Below are 20281 nucleotides of genomic sequence, written 5' to 3'. Positions count from 1 at the left end.
CCTCCTATTTCTGTATATACAGTTTTATTGGAACACAGCCACACCCATTCATCTTCCTATATTGCCTGTGGTTGCTTTCACACTTGAGTAGTTAACCTCACTTGAATAGCTGTATATGACCTGTAAAGCCAAAATATTTACTCTCTGCCCCAAGAAAAAGTTTGCTGCCCCCTGTGATGACTTGACTACAGCATTATGCTTGGCTTCAGAGCCTGAACCCCCCTAGCCTTTCCTGGTAGTTTAGTTCACTCAGTGTCAGTGGTACCCACGGACTTACCTTTCCATTGGATTAGCAGTGATAACATAATAAAAAGAGCTGGTAAGACAGAGGAGACAGATTTGTGGTTCAGAAATGTCAAGTTGAAATTGATTTAATGGCATATCTTACTCTTGTCCTCCAACAGGTTAAGAATTTGTTCATGACTTAATGGTTTTCTTTGAAGTGTTAAGAGAATTCATTTCTCCCTGTGTCTGCAGGACTGTAGGAGGGGGTGGGTACTGGCCTTTACTAGCTACCTCCTCTCTCCCCACACTCTTTTGAGTTAGATGGCTAATGGTTTTCTTCCCCTGTTCACTAATGGGCACCCGTTTTCTTCACACTGCAGTTATTCTATAAGAATGGGCAGCCTTTCCCTGCACATCGGCCTGTGGGGCTGAGAGTTCACATCTCGCATGTTGAGCTAGCAGTGGAAATCCCAGTGACCCAGGAGGTCCTCCAGGAGCCCAGTTCCAACGTGGTCAAAGTGGCCTTCACTGTGCGCAGGGCTGGGCGCTATGAAGTCTCAGTGAAGCTTGGTGGATTAAATGTGGCCTACAGTCCCTACTACAAGATTTTTCAGCCTGGTACGTTATTTTTTGTCTCTTTCTTTTTCTCCTTCCCTCCCTCCTTTCCCCCCCTTTTATTTTTCTTTGTAATAATACCTTTTTTTGAATACACCTTTATTGAGATTTAATTCACATGCCATACATTAATTTATATAAAGTACACAATTTAATGTTTTTTAAAATTCATAGAGTTGTACAACCATCACCACATACAATTTTAGAACACTGTTATCACCCCATGATCCTGCCTGTTAGCAGTCACTCTCCATTTTCCCCAAACTCCCAGCTGCAGGCCACCACTAATCTTCTGCCTCTGGATTTGCTTATTGTGGCTACTACTCTGCTGTTTATATTTCATATCAGTGTGATCATAACGTGTGGACTTTGGTGACTGGCCTGTTTCATTTAGTGTAGTGCTTTTAAGGTGTATCCATGCTTTAGCATGAATCAGTACTTCACTTCTTTTTATTTCCAAATGATATTCCATTGTATGGATATGCCACAGTTTATCTGTTCATCAGCTGAAGTACATTTGGGGGTCGTTGCCTTTGGCTATTGTGCATAATGCTGCTGTGAATATTTGTGTACATTTTTGTGTAGACACACATTTTCATTTTTTTAAGAGTGGAATTGCTGGGTCTTCAGCCTGGTAAGTTCTTAAGGAGTAAGAGTGTCAGAATAGACAAAAGTTAAATTATCCTGATTTTTGAAACCGTTCAAGTAAAACCATCTTGACCCTAATCCCACTCTTGCTGCCAGTGTGTCTTTTATTTCTTACTGAAAAGTATCTGCCCAGCTTCTGGTATCTAGAATCGAGACCTCTATCTCTACTGTTTCCCCCTTCATGACCTTTATGCCAGATAATAAATGCTCACTGACTTTGAAGCCTAAAACTATAATCTCTGACTCCTGCTTCTGCAGCATATCTGTTTAGTGTGTTGAGATCCTGTCTGCCCTGTGTGTCTTACCTTGGCTTCATTTTGATATCTACAGAAATGATAGGACCATGGGAACGTTGAGGTCAAACCATAATGAGAACGGTCTTAAGAAGATTTGTGTGTCTTTGCTTGACTAGTCCTCAGTTTCCTTTCTCTTAAAACAGGAAAGCTCTGGACAAAGTGGCTCTCAAGCCATCTCCCTCTCTGTGTATCCTGTTCTTTGTTTCAGTGCCTCTCTCGCAGACTCCTGTCCGCATGAGTTATCATCACCCACCTCCTTGCCACCAATGGAGAACACTTCCTAGCCTTTTAATATGTACTAGTCCTTTTATTTTTTAAACAGTAAATGCTTTATTTTGAGATAGTTGTAGATTCCTAGGGCAGTTGTAAGAAATAATACCAAGAGATCTGTTGTACCCTTGACCCAGTTTCCCTCAATGGCAGCATCTTACAAATATAATACAATATCACAGCCAAGTTATTGACATTGATATAGTCAAGAGACAACATTTCCATCACCATAAAGATCCTTCGTGTTGCCTTTATATAGCCACGCCCATTCCTCTTCTCCATCCCACCTCTTTCTTAACACCTGGCAGTCACTAAGATGTTCTCCATTTTTGCAAATGTTGTCATTTCAAGAATGTTATATAAATGGAATCATACAGTATATAGCTTTTTGGTTACATAACTTTTTTTCACTGAGCAGAATTCTCTGGAGATTCATCCAGGTTGTTGAGTGTATCAGTAGTTGGTTCCTTTTTATTGCTGAGTAGTAATTCCATGTTGTGAATATACCATAGTTTAACCACTCACCAGTTGAAGGACTCTTAGGTTTTCTTTAGTTTTTGGCCATTATGAATAAAGCTATGAACATTCATGTATAGGTTTTCATGTGCCCATAAATTCATTTATTTGATATAAATGCCCAGAAATGCAATTGCTGGGTCATATCATAGCTGCATGCGTAATATTTCTAAGAAACTGCTGAACTCTTTTCCAGCATTTTACATTCCCACCAGCAATGTATGAATAATCCAGTTTCTTCATATCCTCGGCAACATGTGATATTATCACTAGTTTTCATTTTAGCCATTCTGGTAAGCGTGTGGTGATTTTCATTTGCACTTCCCTGATGGTTAACGACATTGAACATCTTTTCATGTGCTTATTTGCCATCTTTGTATCCTCTAGTGAAATGTCTTTTCATGTCTGTTGCCCATTTTCTAATTAGATTTTGTTGTTGTTTTACTATTGAGTTTGAGAGTTCTTTATATATTCTTCATACTAGTCCTTTGTTAGCTAGTGTGGTTTGCAAATATTTTCTCTCAATCTTTAGCTTTTCTTTTTATCCCCATAACAGGGTCTTTCACAGTGCAAAAGTTTTTCATTTTGATGATGTCAATTTTATCATTGTTTCCTTTTATAGATCATACTTTTAGTGTCTGAGAATTCTTTGACTAGTCCTAAATCCTGACGATTTTCTTCTATTTTTTAAAGGTTACATACTTTTACATTTTATATTTAAGGTTATGATCTGTTTTTAGTTCATTTTTATATATGACACTTGAGTCAAAGTTCTTTTTTTTTTTTTTTTGCATATAGCTGTTCAGTTGCTTCAGCACCATTTGTTGACAAGGCTATCTTTGCTGTTTACATTGCTTTTGCACCTTTCACAGGAATGAGTTGGGCATATTTTGCAGGGGTCTATTTCTGGGTCTCTGTTTTATTCCATTGATCAATGTGTCTATCCCTCCACCAGTACCATAGTCTTGATACTGTAACCAAATACTACATCTTGAAATTGGGTAAACTGACTCTTCCCACTTTACTCTTCTAGTTCAGTCATTTTAGCTATTCTAAGTCCACTGCCTTTCCATGTACATTTTAGAATAATACTGTCTAAAGCTACTAATCTTGCTGAGATTTTTATAAGAATTGTGTTAAACATTGTATCATTTGGAGAGAATTGATATCTTTATTGTGTTGAATCTTCTACTTCATAAACATGGTACATCAACCATTTATTTAGACCTTTTATATTTCTTTCATCAGCATCTTGTTGTTTTCAATATACAAGTCTTATATATGTTTTGTTAGGTTTGCACCTAAGTATGTAGGTTTTTTTTTATTTGTTTTACGATTGTTCAGCACTTAGTTTTAAGGCCTGTCTCATGCACAGATTTCCAGTGGGACTCTGGGCATTGTGTCCACATCTCTCAGTTCTTTTTTCCCCCAAGTTCTTTTCTCATTTTGTTTAGTGCTTGCAGTGGTTAGGAATTTGTAACAATGAGTCCCCAAAATTTATTTGAATTCATCTCTTTCTTCTCTTTCTTTTTCTCTACCTCTTAATGGTGTTGTTTATCTCTAGGAGTTGGGCTGGGACCCAGCTCTCTAAGGACTCACTGACTGAGCAGTCTTTGTGCCCTGAACAACACCACTGTAATGTTAGATTCCATTGTCTTTATTCCAGGAATGGTGGTTCCTTCTAAGACCAAAATTGTGTGCCATTTTTCTACTCTTGTGTTGACCTGTGGGCAGCCACACACCCTTCAAATAGTGCCCCGAGATGAGTATGACAACCCTACCAACAATTCCACGTCCTTGAGAGATGAGCACAATTACAGTTTGGCCATTCATGAGGTAAGCAGCCTCCCCTCTTTCTCTGCGTGCTCCTTTCCCTATCATTCGCTCCCTTTTCTAATTCACTCTGTCTCTTCTCTCCTTCTTCCTGACTTCTGTGCTGTTCTTCCTGCCTCTGAGAATACCTATCTCATTAGTAACTGTGAGGCTTAGATGAGCTGATAAGGAAAGTTCTTTGTAAAGAGTAAATTAATGTGCAAACAGGGAAAATTATATATACATATTTAATGATGCTTTGTTTTCCTCCTATAGCTTGGTCCCCAAGAAGAAGAGCATACTGGTGTCTCATTTGAGAAGTCAGTGACATCCAATAGGCAGACCTGCCAGGTGTTCTTGCGGCTCACCCTGCATTCTCGCGGCTGCTTCCATGCCTGCATTTCATACCAAAATCAGCCAATCAACAATGGCGAATTTGACATTATTGTCCTAAGTGGTGAGTTGAAAGAAAAGCTGTGATATGTTCTTTGCGTGTCTGTGCTCTTCTGACGACCTCACAGACATTTGCTGTTTGAGCCAAACTTAGCTTCGAGTCCTATGGACCAAAGGTTTAGTGATAGGTAAGATTTTTTTTCTCCTCTGACTCCTACTCTAAACTTTATTCCTTGTTCTGCTTCAGAGAATGAGAAGAATATTGTTGAACGCAACGTGTCCACCTCAGGAGTGAGCATTTACTTTGAGGCTTATCTTTATAATGCTACCAACTGTACCAGCACACCATGGCACCTTCCACCAATGCACATGAGCTCTTCCCAGCGCCGGCCTTCCATGGCTGTTGAGGAGGAAGATGAAGATTCACCTTCTGAGTGTCACACCCCTGAGAAGGTGAAGAAACCGAAGAAGGTGTACTGCTATGTGTCACCAAAGGTTGGGACTCCCATTCTTGCCTCAAAATCCCCTGTCTGAGCCTGCATGTAATTGATATTTGGTAACAAAAACCACCAGGGCAAGATCATTGACTTGTAGGTTTTCTAGGATACTAAGAGAGGCTACTTCAAGTTAAGCATCGGGTTGTGCCACCTCTTCTGCTGTGAATATTTGCTTTGGACTAGATTAAATCTCTGTGTAGGGAGTCTGTGTGCCTTGGAGCTTTAGGGAATCTGCTTCTGGGAAGGTTTTTCAAGGCATGGTCCTTAGAATTTTAAAGAAAGCTATTTTTTTTTTTTTTTTTTATCCTCACCCGAGGACATTTTTCGATATTTTGTTCAGATAGAGTGGGAGGGAGAGAGAGGAAGAGAGAGAGAGAGAGAAACATCGATGTGAAAGGGACACATCGAGTGGCCGCCACCCGCACGACCTGACCAGGGCCGGGGACAAACTGCAGCCGAAGTACATGCCCTTAGCGGGAACCGAACCCGGGTCTCTGTAGACCGCAGGCCAACCCTCTAACCGCTGAGCCAAACCGGCCAGGGCGAAAGCTATTTTTAAATATTAAAAATTTTTCACTAGTATAAAAATTACTGTTGTTCCTTTGTGCTGTTTCAAAACAATTTGATCTTTCATTCTGTGATCTATGAAACCACAATAAATGGATGTCACCATCAGGCTACAGGATTAGAACAGAGAAATTTTGGCAACGACAAGGAGGTGAACTTCCCAAGGCTTCTGAGCTAAGAGGTGCTTTGTGTTAGGGATTTTCTTTTTAATAGTTGTATTTTGCTAGTTCATTCAAACCTCAGAAAAATGAGACTCTTGAAACATCCCATTATTTCCCTTTAATCTCATAATCAAAACTGAGTTCTAATTCTGTTCTTCAAAACATTTTGCTATGTACCATTCATCATTTAAAAATCTAGCCTTAATTTGGGGAATGGTAATGAGGGAATTGTGTGATATAGATGAAACAAGATTGGTTATGAATTGATAATTGTTGAAGCTAGTGATGGGTTTATTATACCCTTTTCTCTTCTTTAGTATGTGTATGAAATTTTCTTTAATGAAGAGTTTTTAAAAATCAAGAAAAAAAATCTGAGCTACTACACAATCAGAAAACAGGTTATTTTAAATTTAAAAATTATGGCATTGCCCTGGCTGGGGCGGCTCAGTTGTTTGGATGTTGACCCATGCACCAAGAGGTTGCCGGTTCAGTTCTTGTCAGGGCCCAGGCCCAGGTTGTGAGCTCAATCCCTGGTAGGGGGTGTGTAGGAGGCAGCCAGCTGATGAGTGTTTCTCTCTCATCTATGTTTCTCTTTTCCTCTTCCTCTTTCTCTAAAATCAATAAAATAAAATTATACAGCACAGCTTCCCCAGCTGCCTGTACCTTCTCATTTATACACAGATGCTATCTGGCAACAATTAAAAAAAAATATGGCATTGTTTCTTCCTTTTTGTAAATGGCATAAAGAGATCCTTCTTTACTCTTACATAAGGAATTTTTATGAACTTTCTGTATGAGACTCCGCCCCACTCCCATCACCCTTCCATTCCCCACCCCCTCCCTCTTCCCCGGCAAATCCTTGGTACCATTCAAATAGGGATAAAGCACTGGTATGGGCCACTGGTGTTCCCTGTCCATTGACTTGGAGGAAGTCTCTGAGCAGCATCGAGCTGAGCAGTAGTAGATTTTGATGTTTCTAGGTGAAATGTTCTCTACTCATAAAGTAACAACCTGAACTCAGATATTTACAAACAGTGGTAAGACTTGAGCGTTAAGATTATGAAATGTCTCTATGTGAAATTACACTGTCAGAGTAATATTTTTAATTTGCCTATTTCAGTAGGGTGATGCTATTTATTTGATTTCAGTACTGGCTTAAATATCCTTGTTGGCCCAAGGATCAGAGGGTTGTGGGTTCACTTCCTGATCTAGGACATGGACTTGGGTTGCATATTCAATCCCCAGCCCTGGTCAGGGTCATGTGGGAGGCAACTAATTGATGTGTTTCTCTGTCTCTCTCTGTGTCTCTCTCTCTCTCTGTCTCTCTTTCTCCCACCCTCCCTTTCTCTCTCCCTCTCTTCCATTCTATCCAAAAAAAAAAATCAATGGAAAAATATCCTTGGGTGAGGAGTAATGAAACAAAACAAAACAAAAATTATCCTTTTGTCCATGGAGGAAAAGGGTTATCATAAGAAGTATAGATGGGGATTCTGATATTTGAGTTATAGTACCAGATAGAGCCTTTTTATGTATCATTCACTTCATTTTTTATATGTTGGTCTTCCAGCAATTCTCAGTGAAGGAGTTCTACCTGAAGATCATTCCCTGGCGCCTTTACACCTTCCGAGTGTGCCCAGGAACCAAAGTAAGTGGGACCTTACATCTGGTTCGTGCTGAGCAGGCTTCAGCTCTGGAATATCTCAGCCTGTTTGTTGCTGTCTCCTCGTGAAACATCATGAAGAATACAGTCAGGAATTTAGAAGCAAGTCATAATAGTGCAAGAGTTATCTTTTTTCCTAGTACTAAGTTAACGGAGATGTTAGTAACTTTGCCCCCAACTTGGTCTCCCAGTATGCTGAAGCTCTTTTAGAATCAGTATTCTCATATATTAAAATTTTTTTTTTTTTTTCTTTTTACTTTTCTGAGCTTTTGGAATCTAAAGGCAAATCACTTCTTCCATCCAACCTATTCAGGTAGTCTTGCTATTTTATATATCCTTAATATTTTCATCCTTCTTATATGCTTTGTTGGAAGGTCGGTAATGTTTTCTGTTAGCCTTACTAAAGGCAGTCTCTGCAGCTCAAATCATTTAAAATAAAATTTGAATTGTAGACCACTGCGGTGAAAAACAAGGAGATGTACTCCTGGTAGGTACTCATTTGGAGAAAACAGGCTTAACTTGTTTTTGTTGGTTGGTACAAGAGGGTAGGAATATGGGTGGTTTTTGCTGGATCTGAGGGTTTTATAAATTCACTTTTTTTCCCCTTTGCTAGTTTTCATACCTTGGCCCCGACCCTGTCCATAAGCTCCTCACACTGGTGGTGGATGATGGCATTCAGCCTCCTGTGGAGCTCAGCTGTAAGGAGAGGAACATCCTTGCAGCCACTTTCATCCGTTCCCTCCATAAGAACATAGGTAAAGCTGGGCAGGGCTTTTGCTAGGGAAGGCTGTGACCGCAGCTACTGTGGGTGCCTCAGGGTACAGAGGTGGCCTGCACAGATGTCTTGTAACAAGGCTGTAATCATGATGAATCTTGCTGCTTCTCAGGAGGTTCTGAGACCTTTCAGGACAAGGTGAACTTTTTCCAGCGAGAGCTTCGGCAGGTACATATGAAAAGACCACATTCCAAAGTCACGCTGAAGGTCAGCAGACATGCCTTGCTGGAATCTGTGAGTAAACTTTCATCTCTGTCAATAGTTATCCAAGTTTCCAGGTTTCCCACTAGAAACCTCTTTGGTATTGGTTATATTCTGCAGGTTATCTTTTTCATGAAACTCAAATTTCTCTCCTCTTTAAACACACCTATTAAAGACTATTCTTCTGTTTGATTATACTAAGTTTGGGACAGATTTGCTGGAGATATGTTATTGAGAAGAGAGACTGGTTGACACTTTGGCTTTAGAATCTATACTGAACTAGTTCCTGAGTAAACTCATGGAATTCCCATACAGGGCAGGTGTAAGTAGTTGTTACAGAAGAAAGTTCTTGTTATTGAATCCCTGGAACAGAAGAGCTCTTGTTGGATTAAAAGGCAATGATTTTTGTTGTCACTCTGGTCTGATGGAAAAGGAACACCTGATGTGTGTCTGTCTCCACTGCACAGACACTGGCATAGTTCTTACATTCCCCAAGAATGAGCAGGCTTGGACCCGGTCCAGAGTGTGTTTGTGATGTTTGGCTCTGGTAGGTGCGACTGGAAACCCCTTTTCTCAGCCGCATTCTCCATGTGGTATGACTCCCTGTCTGAAGCTAGCCTTTGGATAAAGATGTCTAGCAAGTAGACTACTTTACTGAAAACCAGGACTCCTTGGTTCTCTTGCTGACAGCTTACTAATCTGAGCCATTTTTAGTTCTTTAAGCATTTTCTCATTAACAAAATGAGGGTTGTAAATAGAAAATCCAGCTTCAACTTTTCAACAAAGTAGTGGTGTAAAGATGAATTAGATTATTTTTGAAAGTTTAAATTTCTTCTGGAGATACATTAATTTTAAATAGAAAATGGTGTTATTAAAACTTGTTTATGAATAATAGATTGCCTCCAAGAACTAGTGGACAATAGCATTATTCTTGTGTTTTTGTCATTAACACCCAAGAGATGCCAGCCCGTGTTCTGATACTTCCTTCCTCTCACTGCTTTTCAGTCTCTGAAAGCCACTCGGAATTTTTCCATCTCAGATTGGAGCAAGAACTTTGAAGTTGTTTTCCAGGATGAAGAAGGTCAGTTTTGAAATTTCATATTCATCTTTTTAGACTCTACTCCCCACTCGTATTATCTTTCTTACCCTCTCGCCACAAAAAACAGAACCCCCTTAATCACACCCAGCTTCTTCTTCCAATGGAAAAAAAATCATGAGTCAAGATAGAAAGGGTGGTGTTTACTGGCCAGATGATTTGCTGGACCTCATAGAGCACAGACATACAGGGATTTGGAGGGAGAGCTCTGAGTTTGAACCAGAAGGGCCAACTTTAATCCTTGTAGAGCTAAGAGAAATGTCCATTTCCTGGGATCTCTGATCTCCTGTGTTTGCACACTTTTACCTATAGAAGGTGGGATTTCAAAAAAAGTCCCCAGTTTAGGTGGGTTGGAAGGGGGAAACACTAAGATAGTGCAATGGAGGGAGTGTGGAGAGTATAAAATAACGAATTAATGAACAAACATGATAAGAAGTAGTAGGCCAGAGTCACTGTTCATTTTTATTATACTTTTCAGCTCTGGACTGGGGAGGGCCTCGCCGGGAATGGTTTGAGCTAATCTGCAAAGCACTATTTGATACCACGAATCAGCTCTTCACCCGATTCAGTGACAACAACCAAGCATTAGTGAGTCTGTGACTTCCCTGTGGGTGGGTGGAAAATGTAGGTTATGTCATAATGCAGTAGACTAACAAAGGTTTGAGGTTATGAACCTGTCCTGGAATCTGACAACTGTGCCCTGTTCTTAATTTTGATACCTACAATATAAACTAATCAGATTGCCTCTCTCCTCTTTGCCTTCATTATTTCATCTATAGAATAAGAGAATATTCACACTTTATGAATATTGGACTAAAAAGCATTATAATGCAATGGCTAGCCTACTAATTATGATAATAATTAAGCCACTTTCTCAAAACACACCTGAAGCTATTGAGTTCTGTGCTAGACCTTTGGCTAGACAGAGGTGTCCAGAGTAGAGAAGTTGTCTTTGGCTGAAAGAAGTTCCGGATTAGGGAAGAGGCATCATCCACTGACTAACTTCCATACTCAACCTGATGACGCCACAAACTTTAATGTAAGATTCTTCAGCCTAATGTGAGTTCATCTTTTCCCTTTATCCTCTAGTCACTCTGAGTTACCCAGTAGTGGCTTCTAAAAGGCCAATACCGCTCTGGCTGGTTTGGCTCAGTGGTTAGAGCGTCAGCGCACGGACCAAAGAGTCCCAGGTTTGATTCCAGTCAAGGATTCCAGTCAAGGTCACATACCTCAGTTGTGGTTTAGTCCCTGGCCTTGGTTGGGGTCCTGCAGGAGGCAGTCAATTGATGTGTCTTTCTCTCACGTTGATATTTCGCGCGCTCTCTCTCTCTCTCAACTCTCTCACTCTCTCACTTTTTCTCTCTCTCTCCCCCTCCCACTCTATATGAAGATAAATGGAAAAATATCCTCAGGTGAGGATTTAAAAAAAATAAAGCCAATACCATCGGATGGGCTCCTTGAATTAATACTGAAATTCTTGATCCTTTGAAATGGTGTTGGGAAGGAGGGTCTTTCCAGAACTAGGCTTGAAGAAAAATGGCCCAGAACCATTTAATGTCTTTCTTTGACAGGTGCACCCCAACCCTAATCGCCCTGCTCATTTGCGTTTGAAGATATATGAGTTTGCAGGGCGGCTTGTGGGCAAGTGTCTCTATGAGTCCTCTCTAGGAGGAGCCTACAAGCAATTGGTCCGCGCTCGCTTCACCCGTTCTTTCTTGGCCCAAATAATAGGACTACGTATGCATTACAAGGTAATGTCTGAGGTGTGTCTTTTCTGCCAAGGCCCCTGGCCATTAACTCGGGAGTCTCTCTACTCTGAGCTCATTATTCTTAAAGTTGGAGGGGTGAGCGATTCCAAGCAGTTATAAATTCCATTTCTGGGTAAGAGTCGTCATGTTGTATTCTGTATCTTTCTGTCTCCTCAGTACTTTGAAACAGATGACCCAGAATTCTACAAATCTAAAGTTTGTTTCATCCTCAACAATGACATGAGTGAGATGGAGCTGGTCTTTGCAGAAGAGAAATATAACAAATCAGGTCAATTGGATAAGGTGAGAAAGAGGACCAGAGTCTGTGGGTCCCATGATTCCCACCCTCTTCCAGAGCAGTGCTATCTAATAGAACTTTCTGCAGTAATGGAAATGTTCTCTATGTATGCTGTCTTTTGAACACCCAGAGTAGAACTAGTGTGACCAAATGACTGAAATTCTCATTTTATTTTATTTTCATTAACTTAAATATAAATAACCACCTAGTGGCAGCCATATTGGGCAGCATAGCTTTAGGACATTGCATCCCACGTTTTATGATCTTGGCCCATTTATGTGGAGTAAAAGACACATAAGCCCATTTATCCTACCTATTCTACTTTCCAGTAGAAAAAACTTAGTGATAATGAAGTGTCACTGCACAAGGAGCTTAGGAAGGGATGGCAGAGGCTATCTCAACTTTAGTGGTAGTAATGTAGATAACTCCTATTTTAACACTGTGCCTGTATATTTTTAAACCTTTTATTACTAAATTATTAGCCAAAAGTGTTTCTGATGCAAATGTGGTTTTGTTTACAAGGGAGGGTTAAACAATATCAAATGATAACAATGAAGCTAAAGTCACAGTAACATACAGTTGAAAGCAAAACAGCAATAACTGAAAAACTGTGACCACTAATTGATAGCATTGTACTGATAATCACAGATCCTTTGTGATCATTATGGGACTGTAAGGGAAAAATGTAAGGGAACAACTATTCCCATCTTAGAATTTTGAGACCTAAAAGGATTTCACTACTTATCTGGCTTTATTTATTCTCAGTTGCCTTAGGGGTTTAAGAGAATAGTTCTATAATGGTTTAATTTCAGATCATAGAGATATTAAAATATTGCTAACAGCCCTGGCCGGTTTGGCTCAGTGGTTAGAGTGTTATCCCGTGGACCAAAGAGTTGAGAGTTCGATTCTGGTCAAGGGCACGTACCTCAGTTGCGGTTCATCCCCAGCTCTGGTTGAGGTCATGCAGGAGGCTACCGATTGATGTGTCTCTCTCACATCAATTTTTCTCCCTCCCTCCCACCCTTCCTCCCATTGTATCAATGGAAAAATATCCTCAAGTGACTAAAAAAAACCCAAAACATATATTACTAACAAAGGACCATAATATCTTCCTTTTGCATCACCACTATTTGACCAGGTCAAAGAAGACTCCCTCAGATACCCACTTCAAAAGTAGTAGCTAGTAGCCTGGCCGTTTTGGTTCAGTGGTTGGAGCATTGGCCCACAGACCAGAGAGCCCCGGGTTTGGTTTCGGTTTGTCCCTGGCCCCAGTTGGGGTTGTGCGGGTGTCAGCCACTCGATGTGTCTCTCTCACATCGATGTTTCTCTCTCTTCCTCCCTCTCACCTTCCCGCTCTATCTGAAGATACATGCAAAAATGTCCTCAGGTGAGGGGAGAAAAAAAAAAGGTAGTAGCTAGTAGAATACGGCGATAGGTAGGAACCCTGAAGCTTAATAACTGTATGAAACCAAGTGTGTTGAGAAGCTGAGTGCACAGCGGAAGCTCGGGACTGGGGTGGACTTCATTAATGCTGTATCTGTGGGTAGATACAAACTCATTCACAGCCTCTCCCTGTCTGTCTTTTGCATCTTATTTTAGGTTGTAGAACTCATGACAGGCGGAGCTCAGACTCCAGTCACCAATGCGAATAAAATCTTCTATTTAAATTTGCTGGCCCAGTATCGGCTGGCTAGTCAAGTGAAAGAGGAGGTGGAACATTTCCTAAAAGGTGAGATTCTGTCTACTCTTAGCTTTGTGACGAAAATACCTGTATCCATGGTTTGGGTATGGTTTTAACTGGGCTAATTTCTTCCAGGCCTGAATGAGTTAGTCCCTGAGAACCTTTTGGCTATTTTTGATGAAAATGAGCTCGAGGTAAGTGCTTACAACCACAAACCCCCATTCTTGACTCAGTGTTTTAGTTTTCCCACAGAAACGAGCTTATTGTTTCTTCTGTTACGAGATTTGGTAAGAAAGCCCTTTAAGCAAGGTTGATTTCACTTTTATCACTCTTCCCATGCATTGACTACCCATTCTTTGGATTTTAAAAAGTTAGAATGTGAAAATTAGAAACCAGCAGATAACTAATTATTTCAATAGAGTAATAATTAATATTCACTTAATTATCAGATATTGTTTATCAGGTTGAGTACTAAAGAATTGGTATGTATAGATTTGACATTTAAAGATGACTTAAGGGAATAATATAATTTCTTCTTTTTTATTGATTTTAGAGGGAGAGGGAGAGTGAAACATCGATGAAAGAGAACATCTATTGACCACCTCCTGCATGCCCCCCACTGGGGATCGGGCCCACAACCTGGGCATGTGTCCTGACAGGGAATCCAACCGGTGACCAGTGCATGGGTTGACACTCAACTACTGGGCCACACTGGCCAGGCTAGAATTTATTTTTTGAGGGACTATTTATTGTATACCATGTACATTTGAAGTACTAGGGAGATAGTAATGAGTAAGACAAAGTCCCTGCCCTTATTCAGCTATATTCTAGTGAAGGAGACATATTTCATAGTTTGGGACCACAACGCTATACAGTTAATGCATTCTTATTTCAGATCCTGTAACAACCAAAAAATAGCTCTAAGATAGTAAGTGCCATTCTATAAGTAGTGAAACTGAAGTTCATATCAGGTGTGGACAAAAAATAAGATTAGTTTGTTTTTACTTGCTGCTCACAGGTGACACATATGCAAATTATTAGTTTCAACTTTTCATATCTCTTATGAGAAGTGTGATTTTGTGATTTTTGCAGACTGTTTTCTGTATGGAAAAAATTCTTCTTTAAAAATTAAAAAACAAAAAGTTTAGGTGGTCTTGTATAATTTTTATTTTTATTAACTGAACTGTTTTTGAGAATAAGACTCAAAGTCTTGTACAATTTTCAGCACATTTTGTACCTTTATGAAATCTAAACAAAGTGAACTTTCCATCTCTCAGCCTACAGTTTCTGATAGAAATCTAGTGCTATATTTTTGGGGGCTGAGGAGTAGCTACTATTATATTTTGTTTTTATCATGAAGCAAAGCCTTTATAACCATTTGTAAAAGTGAGTAGAAAGGAAGGACATAGTCTCTTACCGTTGTTCCACATCCTGCTCTTAGTTACTCATTAGCTTAATAAGTTCTTTTTGAAGGAACCAAGGCTCCTGAGGCTTAATTTGAGCTTTTCTTGTCTTTTGATTAGGATGTATCGTTTTTCTTAGCTATAGGATGCATACTCACAGTCTGCTAAATGACATGCAGGATCCTGAACCAGATTAGGACATGAACAAGATGTTTAGGGCTCTGATCTCACAATGTTCTCATTTTTCTGGCATGCTTTTTGATTTATCTGATCAAATAGAGGCAGGGCTGAAGGGAAGGAAGTTAGTAAAAGTTCAATCCATGAAAGGATGGATCCTGGGGGAAAGGAAAGGCCATTTGACAGACTTATGAATGGGGTTGGGGGTCTTTTTATTTTTAGTATGGGAGTTTGTTTATTTATTTGTTCATCCTCACCCAAGGATATTTTTCCATTGATTTTTAGATAGAATGGAAGGGGGGAAGGAGAGAGAGAGAAACATCAATGTGAGAGAGAGAAACATCAGTGTGAGAGACGCATCGATTGTTTGCCTCCCACCTGTGTCCTAACCCAGGGACGGGGATTGAAGACGGGGATTGAAGACGGGGATTGAACCTGTAACCCAGGTTCATGCCCTTGGCTGGAAATTGAACACGAGACCCTTTGGTCCTCAGGCCAGCTGTCTAACTGCTGAGCCAAACCGGCCAGGGCTGGGGTTGGGGGCCTTCATCAAAGGGAAAGGATCTGCTTTTCTCCCTGGTATTTCCAGGCTATGTCCAGAGCAGACTGTCAGGAAACTTAGTTCCCTTTTTGTCCCTTGTTTCCATTCAAAATAATCCACAGCAGCTGTTCTTTTTTTTTTTTGTTCTCTTAATATGTTTTTATTGAGAACAAGGAAGAGAGAGAAACATAGATGTGAGAGAGAAACATCAATTGGCTGCCTCCTGCACGCCCCCTACAGGGGTTCGAGCCTGCAACCCGGACATGTGCCCTGCAACCTGGGCATGTGCCCTGACCAGGAATCGAACTGGGACCTCTCAGTCCATGGGAAGATGCTCAGTCCACTGAGCCACACTGACCAGGCTCTGTATATTTTTAAAGGGTGTGTGATTTGCCCTGACCAGTGTGGTTCAGAGACACATCAAGTGGCTGCCACCCATACTACCCCTGCAGGGTCCGGGGACAAACTGCAACCGAGGTACATGCCCTTAGTGGGAACCGAACCCGGGTCTCTCTGGTCCGCAGCCGATGCTCTAACGCTGAGCCAAACCAGCCAGGGCTATTGATATTTTTTTTCAGAGAGAGAGAAGAAGGGAGAGGAATAGAGAGATAGAAACATCGATGAGAGAGAACATCAATTGGCCGCCTCCTGCATGCCCCCATTGGGGATTTGGCCCACAACCTGGGTGTGTGCCTTGACCAGTAATCGAACCAGCAACTTCTTGGTGCATGGGTCAGTGCTCAACCACTGAGCCACACTGGCTGGGCAGAACCATTGGTGTATTATAGTTGATTTTCCTAAAGCAGGCTTTTGGCATTGTGACCTCACCTTTGGTCTTTTTTCTGGTGTTTTCTTTGTTCCACATTTTTGCATGGTACCATAGGTAGTTAACCTTATGCTGGGTCTTTGTCCCTCTGACTGTCCTAGTAACACCCGACTATCTTCTCCAGCTGCTGATGTGTGGAACTGGGGACATCAGTGTGTCTGACTTCAAAGCCCATGCAATGGTCGTTGGTGGGTCATGGCATTTCAGAGAAAAGGTAAGTGAGCCAGATTTCTTTTAGTTGGATTTGTGCCATGTTGTAGAGAAAACGTTTCAGAAGACAAAGTTAAAGCCCTGGCTGGAGGGCTCAGTTAGTCGGAGCATCGTCCTGTACACACAAAAAAGTGGAGGAGTCAGAAAAGGAGAAATATCAACTGGGAAACAGTGATATATGTGGGAAGGACAGGTGGTTCTTTAGGCAGAAGGGAGCCTGCTCTCTGTTGGCTATCTGCTGACTGTCACAGGAGCAGTGCATTGGAAAGTCAAAAAGTAGAACCAAGTGATCGGCGACTTTCCCTCCTGACTTGACAATGCAAACTCCTAAAAAGTTTGTCAATTCTAACCATTCCTACCCATGTCCTCATAGAGCTATAACTGGGCCAGAGCCCACTTTGGGGTATCCTGTTGCTTCCCTGCCCCGAGGTCAAATCCTGGGCTGCGTACTGGTGTAACCCAAACCTTGTGCTCTCCCTGCCAGGTCATGAGGTGGTTTTGGACCGTGGTTTCCAGTTTGACTCAGGAGGAGTTGGCTCGGCTGCTTCAGTTCACGACAGGATCCTCTCAGCTACCACCTGGAGGCTTTGCTGCCCTCTGTCCCTCATTCCAGATTATTGCTGCTCCGACCCACAGCACGCTGCCGACTGCACACACCTGGTAGTTATCTGACTGCCCAGTGCATGCTCTCCTGGGGGATTATCTTTCCAGCCTTAACCAGTGTTTCTGAGTTAATCACTTCTCCCCTTGCCCTTCCAGTTTTAACCAGCTGTGCCTCCCTACATATGACTCGTATGAAGAGGTGCACAGGATGCTGCAGCTGGCCATCAGCGAGGGCTGCGAGGGCTTTGGCATGCTCTGACCACTCTCCGGCCATCCTCTTGGCTCCTGTGCTTTCTGGAGCATCTGGGTGCACACAACAGACATCTTAACCACTGATGCTAACATAACACATAACCATCCACCAGAAGCTGCTGCATGCTCCCCAGTGTCTGGACTATTTGGTCACCTACAAGCCTTGTTCTTTCCTCGCCCCCTCCCTGCCCATCCCCCACAGGCCACTGGCATGGTACATTATCTGAGCTGCTTGTTCAGTCACAAGAAGAGGACCGTGCTGCTGTAATTCCACTTGGTTCTTAGAAGATCTCAGTAGTGGGAGCTGCCTCATTAGCTAAAGGAGATTACACAAAGGACTCAGCTCTGCCTGGGAAGCTGATGTCCTCGCCTTGCTCAACCTCCTCTGCTTATGCTCCTTCAAGGTCCCCTCTGTGGCCCTCATTACTTGAGCTGAGGTGTGCAAGTCCTTCCTGTGGGCAAGGTTATTGCCTCTTCTCATCAGGAGCCAGGAGAAGCACAGATAGGAAGTGGCCCACATGCGCAGCTTTGATTTTGTCCCTCTGCACAATGGCAGGCACAGGTGATGGCACTGGACTACCTCTAATGGGGACCGAGCACAAAAGGATCTTTTTTTTGGGGTGTCCGAACTGGAAAAGGAGCTTTCCCTGCAGGCATTTCTGGAAATGGTCATTAACCCCTGAAGAACTCTCTAAGCTTTTTCTTCCGTTTGAGCCAGTGAGAAAAGCAGTCCTGACCATGTGAACGATAGCTGGGCTGTGGCCTCCAGCGCTGGATCTGATTCTCCTTTAAGGTTTGGGCATGTCTAGGCATATGGCTGGCTTGAAGACTACTGATGCTTGTCCCTGAGTTTGTTCTTTACACTGAGGTATGGCTGGACCTGGCCACCTATCTCCAAGTTATGCAGTCTGCTAAAAGCTGGGGATTCTATAGCTTTCTACTGAAGAACATTTTGGAGTAGAGGACTGGGACCGGAAGAATAGCATTCCAGTGGTCCCTGCTTCTTTCTCTGCTTGGTGGTCTCTGGCAGCACTGAGGCTAGGGAAAGGGACCAGGCATTTAAGTGCTTTCCACAGATCCTTGGGTCAGGACACGGACAGATAGAGGAGATACATCAAGCAGGAAACACCTCACTGTCCCAGTTACTTCCCTTCACTCCATCAGTTACCGGAAAGGGGAACTAAAGAGGGAGGAAGATATATTAGGCTCACTGTTAATGTGCCGATGGAAGAGAGCCTGCTGCTGTCTCTTGGACGATGGCAACATCTTTTTTCATTACTGTTTGAATGAAAACATTTCAAGACTCGAAATGTCATCAACTCCCAACTTTCTGTTTTTAAGAAGACTTTTCTGCAAGCTACCATTCCTAGTGGGACATTCAACTCTGAGACTATTGCAAGCCATCTTTATCGCCAAAACCAGCAAGTACACAGAGTCCAGAGAGGAGGCAGGACTTGTGGCATTGCCTTGGCCTCCTGGAAGCAGGTCTGAGCCCTCCTGCTCCCAGGGATCATGAGGAACAAGCCCTCTGGAGCTGCTGCTGTTCCTGCCTGACCTCACTCCTTCGCATTTGTCATTTGTCCTTGGTGTGGGTACTGACCTCTCACTCTTGGGGTCTAGGATCCAGCTTCAGGGCCTCTACACCACAAGGTCCTCCATGCCCCACAGTCACTGCTCTCCTCAGGGACCAGGACAAGGTGCTGCTGCTTGCCCCAGTGTTTCCCCATGGGATATGTACAGGCAAGCTTTGTCATCACCCTGGGAAACACAGTGCTGCCCCTCTGGCCCAGGGAGGAGTTTCCAGCTTGGGGCACGCGGGCTGGTTCTGCTGTCTTTGGCAGTTACTCCTCTTCTGGAGTCTGCATTCTCCCCTCCAGCAGCCCTCTACAGACTGACGCTGGAGCTCGATTTGATTTTCTTGGCTAGACCTGTCGTTTTAAGCTCTAGTCATAGCACTTTTCAAAGCATCCTGGGCACCACTGCCGCTCAGCTGGGGCAGCTGCATCCCTGCAGTGGTCCTGAGCCCCAGGGTCTTGTTTCGGTACTGTTGTGGTTTTCTATTCTTCCAGTTCACTCTCTCTTCTAACTGTTCCAAGTGTATGTTTGCTCTTTTTGGTTTTTCTTTACCTTTTTTTTTTTTTTAATCCTGCTTTGGTACTAGCAGTATGGAGGAAAGGTACAAGATGTCAGAGAAGGGTAGTGACTCTTCTTGAGGAATTTTCTATTCACGTTTCTTATTTTGGCCAGTGCTTTTATTTATGCCCTTGTGGCCCAGGTACTTTGGGGGTCAGCTGGACTCCTGGCCTTTCAGTGTCTTTGAAGGAGACCGGACACCAGGTGAACACCAAGGAGAACATTGGCATGTTTCTAGAACTTCAGTGCAGACCAAGCCCTGCTGCAAATTTGTCAGACCAGGCAGAAGGGCCAGACAGTTGCAGTGATCGTGTAAATATTTTGTACAGTAAATAAATAAATGTTTAAAAGGACTAAGGAGTAAAAATGTTCCTTGTACTTTCCCAGGAATTCCTTCAGAAGCAGTCAGCTCAGGGTTGAGTGCACACTGGGAACCCCGGCTGTCCCAGGGCTCTTGCCCTTTCACCCTTCCCTGACAGCTGTTCATGGTGCCAAGCGGGGCACTGTCATTCACTCACAGAGCCAGTGGGCGGGACAAGCGCTTGTGCAGTTTGGCAAGAGCCGAGGATGTCTGTTCTCATCAGTCTTTTAAACAATTTATTATTGTTTTACTACATAAGAAACTCAGTGTAGAAAATTTGGAAATAAAAAAAACACAAAGGAAATAAATCACCTAC

The 20281-nt window shown here is 42.3% G+C and overlaps 1 protein-coding gene across 3 annotated transcripts in view; it reads left to right on the top strand.

Annotated features, from left to right (window-relative positions):
- AREL1 (apoptosis resistant E3 ubiquitin protein ligase 1) overlaps window positions 1-19966 on the top strand; it is a 41829-nt gene extending 21863 nt beyond the window's left edge. For 2 of the 3 annotated variants that reach the window (XM_036262852.1, XM_036262843.1), the window contains exons 5-20: window positions 606-843; window positions 4237-4406; window positions 4659-4839; window positions 5023-5270; window positions 7568-7645; window positions 8274-8415; window positions 8548-8669; window positions 9642-9717; window positions 10211-10320; window positions 11304-11483; window positions 11658-11783; window positions 13378-13507; window positions 13595-13653; window positions 16531-16620; window positions 17101-17276; window positions 17376-19966. In XM_036262852.1, coding sequence (XP_036118745.1) covers window positions 606-843; window positions 4237-4406; window positions 4659-4839; window positions 5023-5270; window positions 7568-7645; window positions 8274-8415; window positions 8548-8669; window positions 9642-9717; window positions 10211-10320; window positions 11304-11483; window positions 11658-11783; window positions 13378-13507; window positions 13595-13653; window positions 16531-16620; window positions 17101-17276; window positions 17376-17478 — 2229 coding nt within the window. In that variant the 3' untranslated portion in view covers window positions 17479-19966. The remainder of the gene's footprint in view (window positions 1-605; window positions 844-4236; window positions 4407-4658; window positions 4840-5022; window positions 5271-7567; window positions 7646-8273; window positions 8416-8547; window positions 8670-9641; window positions 9718-10210; window positions 10321-11303; window positions 11484-11657; window positions 11784-13377; window positions 13508-13594; window positions 13654-16530; window positions 16621-17100; window positions 17277-17375) is intronic. The other variant, XM_036262861.1, reaches the window with a different exon arrangement.
- Window positions 19967-20281: the final 315 nt, after the last annotated feature.

Source organism: Molossus molossus, unplaced genomic scaffold (genome assembly GCF_014108415.1).
Source record: "Molossus molossus isolate mMolMol1 unplaced genomic scaffold, mMolMol1.p scaffold_m16_p_1, whole genome shotgun sequence".
Lineage (NCBI taxonomy): Eukaryota > Metazoa > Chordata > Mammalia > Chiroptera > Molossidae > Molossus > Molossus molossus.
This window is presented reverse-complemented; position numbering and strand designations above follow the sequence as displayed.